This window comes from Syngnathus floridae, chromosome 5, assembly GCF_059516105.1.
Source record: "Syngnathus floridae isolate MCC-2025c chromosome 5, RoL_Sflo_1.0, whole genome shotgun sequence".
Classification (NCBI taxonomy): Eukaryota; Metazoa; Chordata; class Actinopteri; order Syngnathiformes; family Syngnathidae; genus Syngnathus; species Syngnathus floridae.
The window spans coordinates 7,888,716-7,906,393 of NC_142417.1; the positions used below are offsets into that span (position 1 = coordinate 7,888,716).

A 17,678-nucleotide genomic window follows, 5' to 3' on the forward strand; every position below is an offset into this window, starting at 1 on the left:
AAATTATTTGAGGGTTCAATCTAAAAAAAAAAAATCAATACTTGCCTGTAATTTGTTTTATACATACAAGCTTGTAAATTATTGTTCCCTAAAATCTAAAACGACTTATCAGTAATCGTCTTTTACTTTTCATTTTATTCTTAGAAGGAGTAATGGTGAACAATAAATCCTCTGATCAACACCGCTTTTATTGTATGATTTTGTTCTGCAAGAAATTTGTTCAGCAGGTCAAAAATATATTTACACATTGAAAAAAAATCTCTCAACTACATACTTAAAATCAAAGTGATCTGACTGCTAGTGCAGATAAGATTTGAGTTCATTCTTCAATGGTTCCGGTCTATTAGATTGTTCAGAACAACTAACTAACTTCATTCGGTGGAAATATTTGGTAGATGAGTGAGCACATCTGACCTGCAAGCTCAGATATGACTCGTAAAAATTGCTATTAAAAACAAACTTTTTGTTGGAATGTTTTGGACCTATTAAACGGCAGCCAAGAGGCCTGCGATTTGTTACATGTCCACTTGGTGTGTTATCCAACAAAGAAAACAGACGGCGTAGTCTTCTACTTACTTACTGTAGATCTACTAATTGAGTGTGTGTGTTTTCCCCTTAATTCTGAGCCAGTTCAGCTTGCTTGTCTGTCTCAAACTCTCCCTCGTTGTCATCGTCGCCATTGTAGTCAGCCAGCTCATCTTCCATCACTTTATCTGGGGGGGGCACAAAAAAGCCATAGAAAAAGAATCACTTGTGCTCTACTGTTGTGCAATCACACAAGAAACACACAAAGCAAGCTCAAGAAAAAGAAACAACTTCAACATCATGGCACGATGATTTAAAGTTTAAATACGGAATACACACATACCTATAGCTGCATCCCGTTTAGGTTGCTGTTTGTCCAGTTCCAGTCCTCCTCCCAGCGCCTGCTTGTCATCATGGTCATAATTTAGTTCCTCCTCCGTGGCGATCAAGTCCGCTTTCCCCCGTTCATTCAGCACTTGGCTCATTCCCATGTTCACTGTTTTAAGACATCAAGACATGTCCCAGCACAGAAGCTTAAACATCATTGTGAAGGTCATCTTGCATGTTTAGATGTAGGTCCCAACGTTGACCAATAGATGTCGCTATTGCGCTGGGTCAGACACTTATTTTTAATGGTCTTATTTCACAGGCGTGTCAAAAGCACACATTACGATCAGCAGCAGCTAAATCTCATTTTTTTATTTGCGACTTACTCTGCCCTCACACCTCTGCCCTAGTCAGCTTCTCCCCCCATGGATGCCAAAGAGGAATCAAGTAGAAAAACCGATGAATGAGGAGGATAAAAATGGTAGAACTGAGAGGTTTGTTTATGTCGTCATTTTGTGGGGATGGCAAGTAGAGATGATGTCTCATTATTGATAATCCATCGTCCACTACACATACAGTATGCAGTTGTTAAACACAAAAGTCCACTCGGTGTCTCTCACCTTGTGTCTGGGCGGCAGCCCCGTCTACTCGTGTCTGGTTACGTGTCAAGGAGGATTTCTTGGTCTGTGCCAGCAGGTCCACGTCAGGTATTTTTATGGCCTCTTTAGTTCTATCCTCAATGCCCGCTGCAGCACCTGGAAAAAAAGTCCTTTATTTTTATTTCAATTGAACATTAATTAGACAATGTGATTTATGTAAAGTGAGAAGTGGATAAAAGGGCTGCAACTAACAATCCTAATAATCAATTTTTTCAATTTATTTTCAAAGATTTTTTTTAATATATTTTATCTCTTTATTTAAAGTCAAGACCTCAAATTGACAGTGTGACAAACTAATTGATTACCTAAATAGTCGATTAGTATGATGATCAATTAGTTGTTGATAAAAGGTACCATATTATGAATGTGCTTTACCTTGTTCTTGAACTATGTTGTTAGCGTACGAAGAGAGAAGCACGCTGGCTTTTGTCGTCGTGAGGTTGGAGGAGTGGCTCAAGTCAGACGAGCCCTTCAGGGACACGTTCGCCGCGGCGGCTTCCACTTTGGCACCATGCTTTTCCGCCTTCGTATCCTGCTGACGGTTTACCAGTCATGAGATGTGATTTCTCTCAAACAGCAGGCCTTTCGAACGTTGGTGAGTTACCTGGGTGACGTCTGAGAGGTCGAGCTTGGCCATCTTCTTCTCCGCTTCCAGTTTGGCGGCGGCCACTCGCTCGTCACACAGTTCCTTCTGGGTGAGGATCTGTGAGTTACAGTGTGTCCTACACACAAATAAGCACGTTAACATTGACCATAGCATGTCATTCCTAAGTATGTGTTTGCGTTTGTGTGTTCACTGTTGAATAAACAAAAGCTGTAGTCCTTTAATACTCATTCAGTAGCGCCACCTGAAAGTTAGTTTTCCTCACTTCAAATTGTCTAAAGGTGTGGATGTCACCGTTCAAACAAGATTGGCTTAAAGGCGTTTCTTACATGTCATACGTGAGTTTGTCGTTGAGGGTTTTGACATTGCTCTGGCAAGCCTGCAGCTCCTTCTGAAGCTTGCCCAGGTCATCGTTCATTTGATTTAGCTGGCCTGCCAACACAAAGGAGGTCAAGTTAAAAATAAAGTGTTTTCAATACACAACAAAATGGATACAAAGACAAGCTCCATCTATTAAGAATGATGACAAACTTGCTTGGCATGGCCAATTGTTGCTAGGCAGAATTCGGAAATATGGCGGAGGAAGTACGGGGGCAGTTGCCACAAAGAGGAAGTCAGAAAAGAAAATGAAGCTGAATGCAGAATTAGGATTATGCGACAGCCGTGTACACGTTGATTTTGCTAATGAACCCGCTACTCCGAGTCGGTATTTAATATAAGCAAGCAGTCATCTCGGATTAGGCACACGAACACTTCGCGGCTGGCACAACACATTGACGGTCGTTTCACCAATGCTGTAATGGTATGTTTATTTACGCAACTGCAGGTGGCCTTTATTTGTACAAAAACAAATATGGCTGTTAGCAGTATATTACAATTGATGTCAAGTCTATTTAAATAGCCCTTAATCACAGAAATGTCTCAAGGGGCTTCACATGCACATTTGGTTTTTTTCCTTTTTTACACCACTAATAGAAGAAAATGGCTACCTTTAAGTTCTTGTATCGTTTTGGTACTGGTGGAAATGTTCTGCTGCAGTTTTACCTGCAGAAAAAAGTATCACAAAGTGAGTTTAGCATGGTAATTAACTTGGTGATTAGATTTATGTTGGACCTTCTCCTGGCTGCAGGTATTCTGGAGACCCTCGAGCTGTTTCTTATAGCGATTCTCAATGAGGTCAATCTCATCCTTCTGCCTGTCGATCTCCTTCTGGAACTCGTATTTCTTCACTTCGTCAGCGCCGCGCTCTACCGCCCCGCGACGCAGTTTACCCTCCAGTTCGTATAGCTTTGTCTGTCGCCAAGACACACGGGAGGCATTCTGATGATGGTGTCACACAAACCTCCACCAAGGCTTAGAACATTTAAATTAGGATGATGGAAATTGCTGCTCCGAACTCAAACATAATCTAAATGTTGGTTAAGATTAGACAGAAAATTACGATCAAACATGCTACGTGGACGATATAACGGAAAGCTGTTACCTGTAGCTCAAGGTTACGTGAGCTGGACACCCAGTAGTTGAAGCCCAGAAGCAAGATGCAGGCAACCAGGGCACCAATCATTAAAGGCGGAGCCCTTCCTCCTCGCCGCCCGTTGACCAGACCACCCATGACTTGTCTACAAACACACACAAGTGGGTGATTGACAATAATCAAGCAACACAACGAATCGATAATAATATTCACACAAACTGGAGACTAGACTAGAAAAGAACTTTAAAGCGGCGGCCAGGCAAGTCTGGAAAATCATGTCAAAGCGAAACCGTAAGCAGAGCTGCAGTATAATGTTGGAACGCATGTAAATTAATGGAATTTATTTAGTGTTTTTTTATTATTATTGCTACATTTGAAATTTTAGTTCAGTTTTCATGCTGCTAACAACAACTACGGTTGTAGTTTGCGATGGAAATGGGCGTTGACGATGTAATGACACGCCAGCACTGGATAGCAGAACAGATGAGTCGACCTAAATCATAGCTTTGAATAAACAAAGCTCACATACATCAAGCTAAAGCGCCGTATGATGTAGACAATGGCAGAATCTTTATCACGTCGTTAGCATTGCCTGATAACACATCCCACTGATCGTTAGCTAATGACTTTAAAATGAAAGTCAATAATATGTTTCCTTAAAGTTAAATAAACTAACCTGCTATAAAGGCAGCTTAGACTCTAAGCTAACGCGCATTCAGCTATCGTTCCTTCTTCAGTTCTTCTCTCTTGACACGTTAGCTTGCTAAGAGGTTAGCATCATCTTACCCTGGTAAAGTCAAAGACAGGAGATGGATGCGTCGCCCAAATGATTCGACGCCTTAGGATCTTATTGTGTCGCGGCGTTGCCCCGACTTACAGCAAAGGCACATTACGCAGTGTTGTAATTGACGTTTGAGTTAATGGCCAAACACGAATGGCAACATACTTCTTTTTACGGTGTGTCCCGTGTTGACTGGGACCGCAGGTGTTGCGTTCCAGTGCTGTCGTAAAAAATCAAGCGTGGCGATGACGTATTTTAAGGAGGAAAATATAAATATTTAACTGTTAAAATATTTGGAATATTGCACCAAACTGCTCACTTGTAACTGGTGGTGGCGTTTTTTGGACGCCAAATACAATTGTCTATTTGTCACTAAGACGAAACGGAGCAAACATTGTCAAAACGTAAAAAATAATAATAAAATAAATGACGATAGCCAATTTATATTTTATAATAATAAAGGATACTAAAGGCAGAATAACTCGTTGGTATTCTTTTACGAGACGTTCCCATTTACACCTAACATTGGCAGCAACATTTATTTTCAACCTGTTGCTTCCTGGTAATAACTTTTTTTTTTTCCGACGAATATGAACGAAGCATAACTTTCATGTTGCTGAGATAGCTTGTTTTCAGTTTTCACGACTGACATTGAGGGCAACACAAAATGTCTGCGGGTTGCATTTTTTTACGACGGAAAATCAAGAGGTCACAAATTGTTAATTTTGTAAATCTCAAAAAAGAAAACTACAAAAAGTTACATTTGTATTCTTTAATAACTTATCAAATAAATCCAACATTTAAAAAAAACATTTGTAGAAATACAAAACCCAACGCACATCATTAATGGATGTTCACAGTTTCTAGAAGTGCATGAAGTGGAAAAAAAGCATCAGAAAAGATGACATTAATGCTCTGGCAAATTTCCCATTTCCCAGACTCACACATGCAGTTTTCCGATTTTTCCTGAGTAATTTCATCAAGACCTTCCCAAAGAAAGTCTATTTTAAACAATGTTGGCATACTTTCTTCCCTTTTAGCCTTCTGGATATCAAATATAACAAAATATTAGTACTACAGTCGAACCGTTCAACAATAATGTTGGACAACGGACAGTGTTGAACAAAGTGGTTGCCAATGGAGCAAACGTTTTGTTCGGTCATCATGCATCGTTGTCATTGCTGTGCAGTAAACTCTGCTGCTCATCCACCTCACCCCAATCGAAAGAGACAACTGCAAAGACAAAATAATATTGTGTGAAACTTCTAGTCAAAGTACCAATTAAGTACCAAATTACATATTTGAGGATCGAGTTACCACTGCTTCTCTGAGTTTGTGTTTCCCGGTTGTCTTTAATTTCAGAGTAACCAGTTCTGCTTCCCCCGGAGGCACTTTGCACTCCTCCATATCTCTCTCTCCATGCCTATCAATACATTATCACAACAACAACAAAATGGGGGGGGGTAATAAATGGTGAATAAAGTCTTAAAACACTGGAATTTATAAAGTTGAACACGGGCCCTTGAGCTGACCATCGTAAACTTTAGAGGTGAGATGTTCAACTCACATTAAACATTCTTAACTGTCATTAAGCTTAACAAGTCAACACTTTGAATAGATAACCACTGTAAATGTAATCTATATATAAAAAAAATATGTTTTTGCTAACATTCCTGTCATACAAGTGAAAAAATAAGTTAACCCAAAATGCTTTATGGTGTTCTAACCCCAGCCACTAACAGAAAACATGTGTTTCTCCTGATTTTAGAGGTGTTCCTCAATTAATTTTGGGGTTTGGGTGAAGAATAATTAATGAAGTGTATTTAGTACAATGCAAAATACTAACCAATCTTCCACTTTGAGCATCCTCACGTTTCTGTCTTTTTCTTCTTTCTGCAAAACAAAGTGTCAACACAATTGATATCGCCTAGGGGGAATTTTTTTATTATTATTTTTTTTTTTAAAGGAAGATATAATTGGGTAATAATTTATAGCAACTGGTGAAGTGCCAACATGAAGACGACCTCTCCTGACAAGCTCCTTGCCCTCATCCACCAGGTCGGAGCTCAGGTGGTCATCAGCAACATACTGATGGACGCCCAGGAGGTTCAAACACCGAGAACCCAGGCTAGAAAAACATGCACACATGAAATTCCCAATTAATGAGCATTGTAAGTACAATACTCTTCAAATGTTTAGAGAGTCCCGAGTATTTAATTTTTCCATGAAATGACACTGACCTACGTATAACACTAACGAGCTTGGTTGTCACTGAGAAATGCCTTCATTTTTGTGCCGATGATTAATTAAAGGTTATCTTGATTGAGAAAAATTAGGATGACCTTTTGAATTCCAGTTCTGACTCCGGTTGCTTGAATGATTTTTTTGGGATGAGATGAAATAGTTTAAACTTGTTGTTTTCATGAACTTGACTATGAATTTCCCCAAGAGCTATTTTTAACCACCACACTAATATCAAATCTATGAATTAATTTTTTTCAGAAGAGGTTTTGCATTTTTATATTGGTTCAGATTAATCATGTTGGTTCAATAAAATTGATTTTACTGGTTTAAATTTAATTGCCCAATCCTGACTTTGGACAGGACACGATCAACTATTCTGTGTATCCAGAGATGTTTTATCATATTTAAATTGAAACCTCTTTCCACAATATTATTTCACAACACATGGGGAGTATTGAGCAGAAGAATGTTTTGTTTTTCTAGTCTGCTGAGTCATGTCAATCACTGCAACTTGAAAGTTTGATGCTTGCATGAATTTCCTGCTAGTTTTTCATTCCTGTTTGGTTCCACTTAATTCTCAATTCCCGACCCAAATGCAAGACAATAGTATTTAATAGCTTACTTGTAGATGGTGCCAAAGCAGAGCAGCAATATCAACACAGGGTAGTAAATGTAGAACCCTTTGGATATGAAGGACAGCAGATGCATTGAGCCCATTATCTAGTCGGCACATAAAAATAAGCAAGTGTCAGTCATCATAGAGGTACTTTGACTTACAAATGCAACAAACAAGATTTCCAGTTACAAGCAGTCATTAGGATGGTTTTTGTACTTATGTGATTAACATCCGTTCATATTTGTTACCGTGCAATGAAAGTGTTTGTTGAGTTTTGCACTGGATTTAAAGCATGCAGAATAGAAGCAGAAGATCAAGTCCATTACATTAAAGATTGAAATTGTAGGGAAACAATGAGCAAGGTGTTTGTGTAGTCGAACGAATTGCAAAATCTTTTGGGTGTAAGGCTGGAACAGATTGGTGGCATTCTGATTTAAGTTAAATGAGGCTGAAATGAAGTGATTTGAGAAAAAAATATTGTCACAGAACGACTCCTCCTAAGCTTCATCTCAATATGTTATGATAGCAAATTCACCCACAGATGTGTAGGACGTCCGTATTCTGTCTTCTTGGGACACGGCGGGATCCATATGGATCAGACCCAGGAAGTTGAGGCACAGGGGTGGAGTCAGACGACAAAACAACCTTGAATGATAACACATGTCACCTTACATGCATGTGGTGTATACATAGTAATGTGACCATGAGTGTGCTGTGCATACATGCCGCTAAACTGTAGGCTGTAGGCGTCCGTCTGGTGATGAGGCGCCAGGTAGTAGTAGTTGAATATACGAATCTGGAACACGGTGGTGTAGACGCAAACGCACAGGAAGAGGACCGTGACGAAGCAGACCACCTGGTGGACACATTATGCTTTTTCTTTTTTTTCAATTCACATAAAAAAGAATTATACAACCTATGTGGTATGACTGAAATTAGCCAGTTTGAAGAGCAGCCTTCTCATAAATGAGTCAACTCTAATCCTAAACAATTAAAAACATGCACAAAATGTGTGATGTGTTTTCAAAGGCGCCCAACTCAATGCCCACCTCGGTACAAATGTAGTAGCGTTGCTGTTCAGTTATGCGGACGATAATGGCGAGGAGGGAAAGAACCGGATGCACGCTAAAGAAAGTGCACTCGGACCACACCACTGTCACTGAGAGGAAGAAGAGCAGCAGCGCCAGCAGCTTATAGAAGACCTGACGGAACACACACTCCCAATACCACTCTGGACAACACACATGCATAAACACATACACAATACTAAGACCAGTCCAATTTTGAGATGGGGTAAGTAAAATGCCAGTGGCGTAAGTAAAATGAGGTGTACGTTGAGAACTGTACCACTCCTTGCCCACAAACAGTCAAAAGATTCAAAATAATCACACAAAATAGGACAATGTTCACACTCACCAACTTTGGGAGTGTAAATAAACCTTCGGATGTAGCCATCATGCTCTGTTGTTGCAAAGCTGCGCATAAAGTGGCATGACGGGTTGCTGCGGCTCTTCACGACATCTTCCAGATGGACAATGTTCTTCACTAACTCGGACCACTGAACACGAGTTTGACGACACCACTGCACAGCTGAGATCACCTGAAAAACATATTATTTCCTGTATCCAAATTTGAGTGAGTTAATGATTTTCACAAATCTATAAAAGTGGTCAGTGATGGGGGGGTGTTATTTATTACAAAGTATTGACTAACGGTGAGTGTTACTCATGGATTACTCTTTTGATGATGCAATATTTAGTTTTTATCTAGTATTTTGGAAGAATAAATAAAATACGATATTTTCAAATATCAAATTTGCATATTTCCGTATACAATTCTTGTATTTTTGGATAGGAATTTCAGTGTACTTTTTTTTATTGTGTATTATCATGTGCATTGCAACAAGGTCACTTCATGTACTTTTTTGTGCAGTTGAGCAAGGCCTCTTTTAGTTGTAAGGACGGGTAGATCTTCACATGGATGTTGCACATCGCTGCTCATCTCCTGGTACTCTATAGGACACTGAAGTGACTTGATTTTAGTATATTTAGAACACAAAATGAGCAAATAGGCTACTTGACAATTTACCTTTGTCAAAACAGTATCCACACACTTCCTGAGCGGGTGGTTGGACTTGACTGAAGCATTGATGGCTGACACTTCCTGATAACATCAGAACAAACATTTGTAACACAAACTTCTTTCAGCTCGTTTATTTAGTTTGAAAATAATCCTAGTATTATTTAAAAGAAGAGCACTCACCTCCATGACATCGGCCAAGTTCTCCTCAGCCGCCGCCTTCTCGCTGGCCATTTTTGCCACCTTGAAGTAGGTCTTGGCCAGTAAGTAGTCATGGGAAGACGACAGCCAATAGGAACGTGGTATTTCCACCAAGCCGTAGCCCAGCAAAAGCACAAGGAGAAAAAGGCCCCACGTGTTGGCGGCTGTGATGCCAATGGTCTCAAACTCAGTCCTGAACAAAGGTGACCAAGATACATTTGAAATTGTATTTATTATAGTATTTCTTTATCTGACGTCTGTGTAATGTTTTGTCCCTCTAATATATTTGTATTTTTCTCTTTTAACTTTGACTTTGTTTCTAAACTTTTTGTTTGGGGATTTTGCTTCATGTACTTTTCACCTCATATTTTTTCTTTTTTTCATCTTACATTTGTTCTTTTTCGTCTAGTAAATTAGCATTTTTTTATTATTTTTTTTATTTCTAAGTGTGTGTATAAGTGTGTCTAGTACTTTTTATGATTTGTTTTTGTTGTTTTTTCCTCCTCTCAGATTTTTTACTATGAGATAAAAATATGTATTGGTTCTCTAATATCCTTGTATTCAAATCTATTTTTTATGCTTTTATTTTAGCATTGTAATGATAATAGTGACAATCCGGACATTTTTTGTCATCTTAATTGTGAGAAATATTAATACCGTTTCATTCGTAGAACACAGTGAGGCAAATAATCATCTGTCCGACAGCGTCAATGAGAACTGACCACGATAGTCGCCACTGCGGATGCACAGCGACGTAGATGAACAGACAGATGAAGATGAGCAGGTAGCTGCCGTAGTAGATGGCATTCTCAACAAGGGCTGCTTTCACCTTTCCAACCAGGGAGAATGCTCCCGACCGCGCATAAGACTGCATGAAGGGCAGCAGCAACCTGCATGCATACAATCACAGAGGATGGGTTACACAGTGTACACCCACTTTATTAGGCACCATAGAAAGAGCATGCGTGTGTGTGACTGGGGTCTTACCAGGTGAGAAACTGAGAGGTCCAATAGACAACTCTCCAGAAGACAGGTAGAACACCATCCGGTATATAACTCCATGGCTTTTCACACACACTTGGTGTGCTAACAACACACACAATCACCAATATTTGCAAATGTATTCTGTTGTTTTTTCAATGTCTGTAATATTTGTGTTTGATTTTTTTACATTTTGTCAAATATTTCTAATTTTGTCAACCCTGCTGTATGTATCTTCGTTACCTCTTGGTTGGATAAAGGGTTGAGGTATTTTCTGTCATGTAAGAAATTCTTGTTGGGGTAACAGGGGGAGGATGAGGAGCATTATCCAACAGACACTGATTGTAGATGGTCTGAAAAAGAAGCACACTTAAAAATCCTTACTGAAGCATACGCGAAACAATGTACATGTGTACATACCGTACTGACATCCAGCGGCAGGACAAAAACGATAAGGAAGCAGAGGTACCAGGACGTCAGCGTCCCCAGCAGGACCATGCGCTGCTGCGTCCTCAAGTCACCATAACGATGTAGGAGGGCGAGCGCCAGAAAGAACACAGCTACGAGTACCAGGCCCAGCGCCAAGGCGCTCATTATGACGGGCAGACGCAAGCAGGGGCCGGTGTCAGGACGTCATGATGGAACTTCAACTGCACATTAGTAGAGGCATTCAGTTTATTTTATAATTGTCAAGGTCTGTGTTTGTCAAGTCAAGCGTAAGAACTAATAAGCTGTGTAACCTGTGTTCACCCCAGATGATAGTGATAGTTTGTCAGTTTTTTTGGTCTATTTATGTATGTATTGTTCATTTAACATTTGTATATCTTTTTTTCTTTATTGTTTTACATTGTGTTTCTGTTGTCTTATGTTTCTGTATTTGTCATCAGATATTTTATTTTAAATGTATAATATTAAATGCCTATATTTTCATTTTGATCTTATCTTGTATGTTTCATATAGATTAAAATGTTTGTATTTTACTTAATTGCAGTTGATCAAAAATGTTTTACTGATAGTGGGCTGTAAATGTCTGCTTGCTAGCATAGTGTGGTTGTTTCACTATTAATAGAACGCTCTCCACAACTCTATCGATAAAAATGTATTAAAAGACATTTATGAAAAGCTTTGCTCAAAGTGTCATCACCTACTAGCCCCGTTATGTTTCGGCTCATTCAAACAGATTCGTCGACCATCGTTTACTTTGACATTTAGCCCCTTTTACCCCATTTTAGACGTTCAAAAGTGACTTCTTACCTCAAGGATCAAGATGCTGACACTTTGTTCTTGTGACGTGGACTCCCATACAAAAGCGCACAACCTTTGAAATTACATTGCATAACAACTTTAAAAATAAAAAAACAACATTCGTTAATTCGCTCGTTGACTAGTGCCGCATAGAATTGTGGGTTTTGTAGTTATACGACCTGACCGGAAACCATGTAACCGGATCTAAAAATAAAATTTCGGAATAATGCACAGATATTTCAAAACTAAATTTTAATAAATACACCACAGGAAAACAAGTTAGATTTATATTTTCTATCTAAGTTGTTATTTTAACAACGAGTTGAGAGTTTTAGGGAAGACTGCTGGAAACCATGAGTGCATACATATTATTATTATTATTATTATTATTATTATTATTATTATTATTATTATCATTATTATTATAGGCTACTAGTTGTAGTAGGCGAAGTAGCAGTCAGTAGTAGTCTGTATATGTATGACATTTGTGCATTTTCATGTAATATTTTTTGTATTAGTATCAATTTTGCTGTTTGTTATTATTGATTGTTTTATCTTATATTTCAGATTTTCAGAGTTTTTTTTTCTACAATTTTTACTAAATCCTATTGTATTTTTTTTTTGTGCCAACAAAACAACACAATTTATCCAATTGACAGTTAATACATTCGAATAATGCAGCTAGAGAACATTCTTCACAGCATTTTAGTCAGCATTAGTGCAAATAATTCAAACCCAAAATTGTTCCAACATTTGAGAAACTGCATTTTATACCACAATCTTTGTTATTTATGTATCCATTGTGTTCCGCATATTATGATCAGATGTGATGGAACAGCCACACGTAAAGGTCGTCCGAATAAAGCGGGCCTGACATTCTGAAGCATGCTTCTCTTTGCTCCAGCAGAAAGTCCATTTGACCCAGCAGGTCCAGGCACATGTGCTCCACCAAAATCAAACAAGTGGACCACCCTCCATCAGGGCCATCTATCCAGCCAGGGCCCAAAAAATCCCAATATTCGCTTCCTTCATCTAGAAAATTGTCCATTTTGTTGAAAAAGTCGTTGAATATGTTCGGCGAAGGACTAGCAGCAGTTGCAAGTACCGGTACTCATTAGTGAGCCCATCTGTCAGTCTACTGGTGCACTTCAACCCTTTCTGGGATTACCCTAAGTAGCTACTAAAGTAGACTAAACTATAATCACTGGTAAAAATAGTGTGTTTTTATTTTTTTTTGATTTTGATCATTTAAGTTTTGTAGTGTTTGTGCTGTATATTTCCATCTGATATTTTGTTTTTCTTTATTTTGGTATTTTTGTAATTTTCCTGGTAGTTTTCTTATCCGATAATTGTGTTTTTATTTATGTTTTTATGTATACTGTATTTTTCATATAAACTCTTGACATCCAAATACTGGTGTCACACTGCACTCTCACCACTAGATGCTACCAAAATCAAAAAATGGCCCTCGAAGGCCGATCTTTATAATTGAATAACCAATGAATAGAAGTACAGACGAAAGAATGTATGGAATATAAGTTATTATTGTTTGTTCTTGAAGACAAATTTTATTTGTTGAAGCCTCCAACTGTATTCAATATTTTCCTAAACACAGTGAAGCCATACTATTTGTAGTTCTTATTTGTTGTTTACTTATTTATTCACTCAGTCACTCATTCATTTATTCATTTGATAGTGGCCCTTTGTCACTCATAATCGTTACTGACTCACAGGTGCTGGTTTTCCGCTTCGGCCAAAGCAATAAGAGAAGTAATGCCATAAGCAGTAAACAATAGCAGTATTGCTTTGGCACAATCTGATGAGTTGAGTTGAAGTGAGTTGAGAGCTTTGACTAGACAAAAGTAGTTCTTTGCTTCATTTTTGTAGCATCTGAGGCATATACTTGTGCATTTTTGTGGCATCTGAGGTACACACTTTTAGGTGGGGCATTAACTTCTCACAGATGTTGTTGTTTACAATAAAATACTACACCACTGTAACTTATTTCAGCAAGTCCTGGCCTGTCAGTGGGTAGTGTGTGTGTGTGTAGGGCAAGGTGGAGCTTCGTGCTTCAATCCATCTGAGACGTTTACATGCCTTAGTAGGTGCTGCTGTTTTGGTGAGCAGCCGAGTTCAAATTGTGGGGTCCGTGCTGGCCTCAGCGTCAAAACAGCACGTGACCATGTGAGTCACTGAACGACAGAAATGAGCGCGCTGAGACTCTCCCTCTCTTGGCTCACAACACCTGATCCATGGGAAACCCTCATGCACAATGATGATGAAACAATGCGGCCCCAGTTCTGCTGCATCCCTGGGGGGCCACTTCGGACAGCAGATCTTATAACCTGTCCTGGATACATCAGGCCCTTGGGAGCAGCGTGGCCTTGGTAGAGTTACGCTAACTGCGTGCAGTTGTGAGAAAGAGAGAACATTTAAGTAGTGTGTGTGTGTCTGTGTGTGTGTGTGTATGTGTGTGTGTGTGTGTGCATGTGTGTGTGTGTGGATGCCATGTGGATCACTGAGGCCAGGGTCAAGAATAGTAGGGGTTCCCGCTTTAAAGCTTTACGCTCAGTGATGGGAATGTAAGGGAGATGGGTGTTATTTGTTTTGCTTTGTAGGTCTTTATATTAGCTTTAAAGAACATAGTATATACATTAAATATATCTGTTTACGTATTTTGGAACACACCTTGTGAGTGGATTGTTCAAGATGGTCGTAAGTGTTTGGATTTCACACAACTTTTGGAGATTATGTAACGGTAACTGTCAGTTTGGAAAGTTGAGGCATTATGTAATAACAAAGTGAACATCTTCACTTTCACTCAATGGAACACGGCCTCATTTGTTCAGTAGGGGAAAATAATTAAATTGCATTTTTTTAGTTCTTTTTTTTACATGTTTGAAATAAATGTTTAATCGATTAATTCATCAGTGGTTCATTAAACTTTCAATATTAAGCACAAGATAATTACTACCCGACAATGCTTTAATATGCTTAACAACTGTACAAAGACCTGATTTTGGTTAAAAAAAGAAAAAGTTTTCCTTCACTTTGAAAAAGTCCAATGACAAGAAAAATTGAGAATATAGAGGAAAAACTAATGAGGCGATCATTACATCCAAAACTGCTCTCGAACATTTTGCTAATTTGTTCATGTCATTTTTATGCAGCTTTACTCTGTATGATTATCAGAACAGATGTCCCCAAAACACACGTGCTGCACACACACACTGCACGTGGGCTTCCACACACAAACACACACACAAACATACGCACAGCCTGACCTTGGCTTTAGTGATCCAGTGATAGACCTTCAAATGGTCTGTATTCCTTCGTTAATAACTAGTAGAACTGTAAAAAAAGTTAGTTTTTTGCAAATTTGTGATTCTTCATAGGTGTGTGTTATGGGTTAAGGGTTTACATTACAAAAGTCTGAGTAGCTCATTTCACTTGTGTTAAATGCATAACATTACATCAATGCAATACATTGTTCGCAGTCAACACATTTTGACATGAGTGGCGCTCCCTTGTCACTGCAAGTAATGGCATTTTTGCCTGGAGGGGGCTTCAGATTTGTAGTTAAGTTGGTCTCAAGTCTGAAATTCCATGCATAGTAGAGAGAAAGGTTTCTCATAAAACTGACACTGCAGCAAATAATATTAAGAATAAAGACCCCACCTGTCAGTACACTGTGGACGTGTCCACCCAATACACCCCAATTGCTTTAATAGGTAAACAGTACCTGTGGCTCACGTGTGTGTAGCGTGAGCCACAGGCTGAATAACATGTTGTGTCACTGTGTTCAACAAACAGTTCCCCTTTCCTGTGGTCCGATACACGACACAACACCAAGCGAGGTGCTGAGCCATTGACCGACTTCGGCCCGCAGATTTTTGGGGGTGTTAGGAAGGGTTGTTGACCGGGAATCTTTGAACTGTTTTGTTTCAGGTCATTGTACTTGTATTAGCATCGCTAGTAGCCTCGCCCTCCATTCATTCTCATTCTTCAGGTTCTTACCTTCAGGGATGATCGCTATCAGAGCTTTGATTCATCAGCATGTCAGGATGCCGAACACTTTACTTTCGACACCTGTGACTGAGCGTGATTATAGTATATGCCGTTTTTACCTTAGCTGCTGTCTAAATTTGTAAAATATATGTACAATTTGCACAATTGTTTGTGCTACATTGCACTCATTCTCCTAATGCAGTCTACTTCGTAGCCATATAAGCTATACAGTTACAAAGCCTAATTTGTTTTTCTAATGTTATTTATTTGATTTCACCCATTTTTATAGTGTTACTTGATACTAGCGATAGAACATGATTCCTTTAAACCTCCACTAACACATTGATTGATTGATTGATTGATTGATTGATTGATTGATTGATTGATTGATTGATTGATTGATTGATTGATTGATATATTTATTTCGAACACATCAAAAACTAAAAAAGAGATAAAAAAAATTGACAATGACATTGTTTTTAATGTTCAAAAACCTGCCTCAGCCTCTTCTTCCTCAGCTAATGTTTGACCAGCTTTCTGTGATTAAAATTGGAATGTTAACGTAGCTTCCCAGTTTTTGTAGTTGTTGTGATTCTTATATTTGAGCTGCAAACTTTGCAGAGAGAGAGAAAGAGCTGATGCAACTCAACATGGCTGCCAAACATGCACTCCCTCCACATGAGTCACAAACGATGCATTCAGCTGTCTGGATTCGTTCACTATTCTTTCCCACAAAGCAGAACTAAAGCAGGAGTAATAATGCCACCACTTCACAATGTTTTTGATGCTACAATTGAAAAATATCCCGTGACCCTTGTGAGGACAAGCGGTACGGATGATGAATGAATTAACACTTGCAAAACGATAAACACTTTTTGTGGCGTTTGTTTGATTTATTTTTTAACTTAGTCCAGCCAGAACACCTCTTTTGTTGAGCTAGCAGAAGAATTGTCACTCATATCGCAAGTCATGCAGTGTTTGTACATTTGAAAATGATAACTGAGGACTTTTGTTAGCATTAGCATTTTTCCTCTTTAAATAGCAGGGATGCTTGTATTTGTAATCTTGTGTCCTTGCTTACTAAACTCCACAGTGACCATGTGGCATAAGAAGTAGATGAAAAATAATATTATTTGTTGTCCTTCCAAAACACATTTGTAAAATACAGGCCTTCATAAAGATGACCACATATATAATGTGACATAATATTATTATGAAAATGCATTTATACAAATGAAGGCTTTGCCTCTTAATACACAGATCATCTGAGCTACCATTTGAAAAATTTACTTCCTCAACTAACTGGAAATGTTAAACAATATTACAGTAAAATGCAAACCTGGTAGCATCCTCAAACTGAGGCTTGGTAAACTTTGCAGTTTGAGTAAATAAACACCCCAGGCTACCCGTTCAACAAATATAAACACGAGTAATTGCTCACACTTTCCATTTGTATTTACCATAGTGACACCTCACGGCTAAGAATTATCCCTGGGGCTGTAGATTAAATTATATTGTTTGATCAATTGTTTTCCATGCAGCGCTACTCTACGAATAGCTAACTTGAATAAATGCAAGATTGGCTAGACTAGTGTGAGACTCTGCAAATATTGATCTCATCTAGATAAGGAGTATCATAGATTGTGCATGGCATAAACAACGTCTGTGTTTTGGAAATGTGCCTTTAAAATGATAATAATAGTACAAACTTGGCAAAGGCTTTGATCAAATAAAAAAAAGAACTGGCACAGACTTTGGGCATATTAGCTAGAATGTACTGTTCCACTAATGTCTCAGTTGGCCTTAAGTGTATGTTCATATTTCAGAATCAAAACCACAGAAATGTGGATATTTGGCTTTTCTGGTTGAGTATGTACAAGTTTACTATGGGACTGTTCTTCTAGTACTTACTGTCTTCATTGGAATTTTTTTGT

The 17,678-nt window shown here is 38.6% G+C and overlaps 2 protein-coding genes across 7 annotated transcripts; both read right to left on the bottom strand.

Moving 5' to 3' along the window:
* Positions 1 to 167: 167 nt before the first annotated feature.
* On the bottom strand, positions 168 to 4,618 carry golm1 (golgi membrane protein 1). Of its 4 annotated transcripts, XM_088375894.1 has the most exons (11): positions 4,467 to 4,618; positions 4,266 to 4,376; positions 3,599 to 3,734; positions 3,229 to 3,408; positions 3,105 to 3,159; positions 2,445 to 2,547; positions 2,116 to 2,233; positions 1,887 to 2,046; positions 1,473 to 1,607; positions 869 to 1,021; positions 168 to 713 (listed from the first exon to the last, which is right to left on the bottom strand). In XM_088375894.1, the coding sequence occupies exons 3-11, from the start codon at positions 3,725 to 3,727 to the stop codon at positions 616 to 618; spliced, it is 1,131 nt and encodes a 376-aa protein (XP_088232020.1). In that variant the 5' UTR covers positions 3,728 to 3,734; positions 4,266 to 4,376; positions 4,467 to 4,618; the 3' UTR covers positions 168 to 615. The 4 variants fall into 4 exon arrangements, with proteins under 4 accessions (XP_088232020.1, XP_088232021.1, XP_088232017.1 ...); XM_088375895.1 differs by having other exon boundaries at positions 1,887 to 2,043; positions 4,376 to 4,594; XM_088375891.1 differs by having other exon boundaries at positions 4,376 to 4,594.
* A 509-nt stretch (positions 4,619 to 5,127) lies between these two features.
* Positions 5,128 to 11,908, bottom strand: LOC148397873 (G protein-coupled receptor-associated protein LMBRD2B-like). 3 transcript variants are annotated; one of them, XM_088377090.1, is made up of 17 exons: positions 11,746 to 11,908; positions 10,912 to 11,141; positions 10,735 to 10,844; positions 10,498 to 10,596; positions 10,233 to 10,400; positions 9,493 to 9,703; positions 9,319 to 9,393; positions 9,151 to 9,252; positions 8,647 to 8,830; positions 8,280 to 8,461; positions 7,953 to 8,086; positions 7,770 to 7,875; positions 7,237 to 7,334; positions 6,395 to 6,498; positions 6,217 to 6,263; positions 5,688 to 5,793; positions 5,128 to 5,603 (listed from the first exon to the last, which is right to left on the bottom strand). In XM_088377090.1, exons 2-17 carry the CDS (start codon positions 11,083 to 11,085, stop codon positions 5,533 to 5,535), a joined length of 1,971 nt encoding a protein of 656 aa, XP_088233216.1. In that variant the 5' UTR covers positions 11,086 to 11,141; positions 11,746 to 11,908; the 3' UTR covers positions 5,128 to 5,532. The 3 variants fall into 3 exon arrangements, with proteins under 3 accessions (XP_088233216.1, XP_088233217.1, XP_088233218.1); XM_088377091.1 differs by lacking the exon at positions 11,746 to 11,908 and adding an exon at positions 11,636 to 11,745; XM_088377092.1 differs by lacking the exon at positions 11,746 to 11,908 and adding an exon at positions 11,640 to 11,662.
* Positions 11,909 to 17,678: the final 5,770 nt, after the last annotated feature.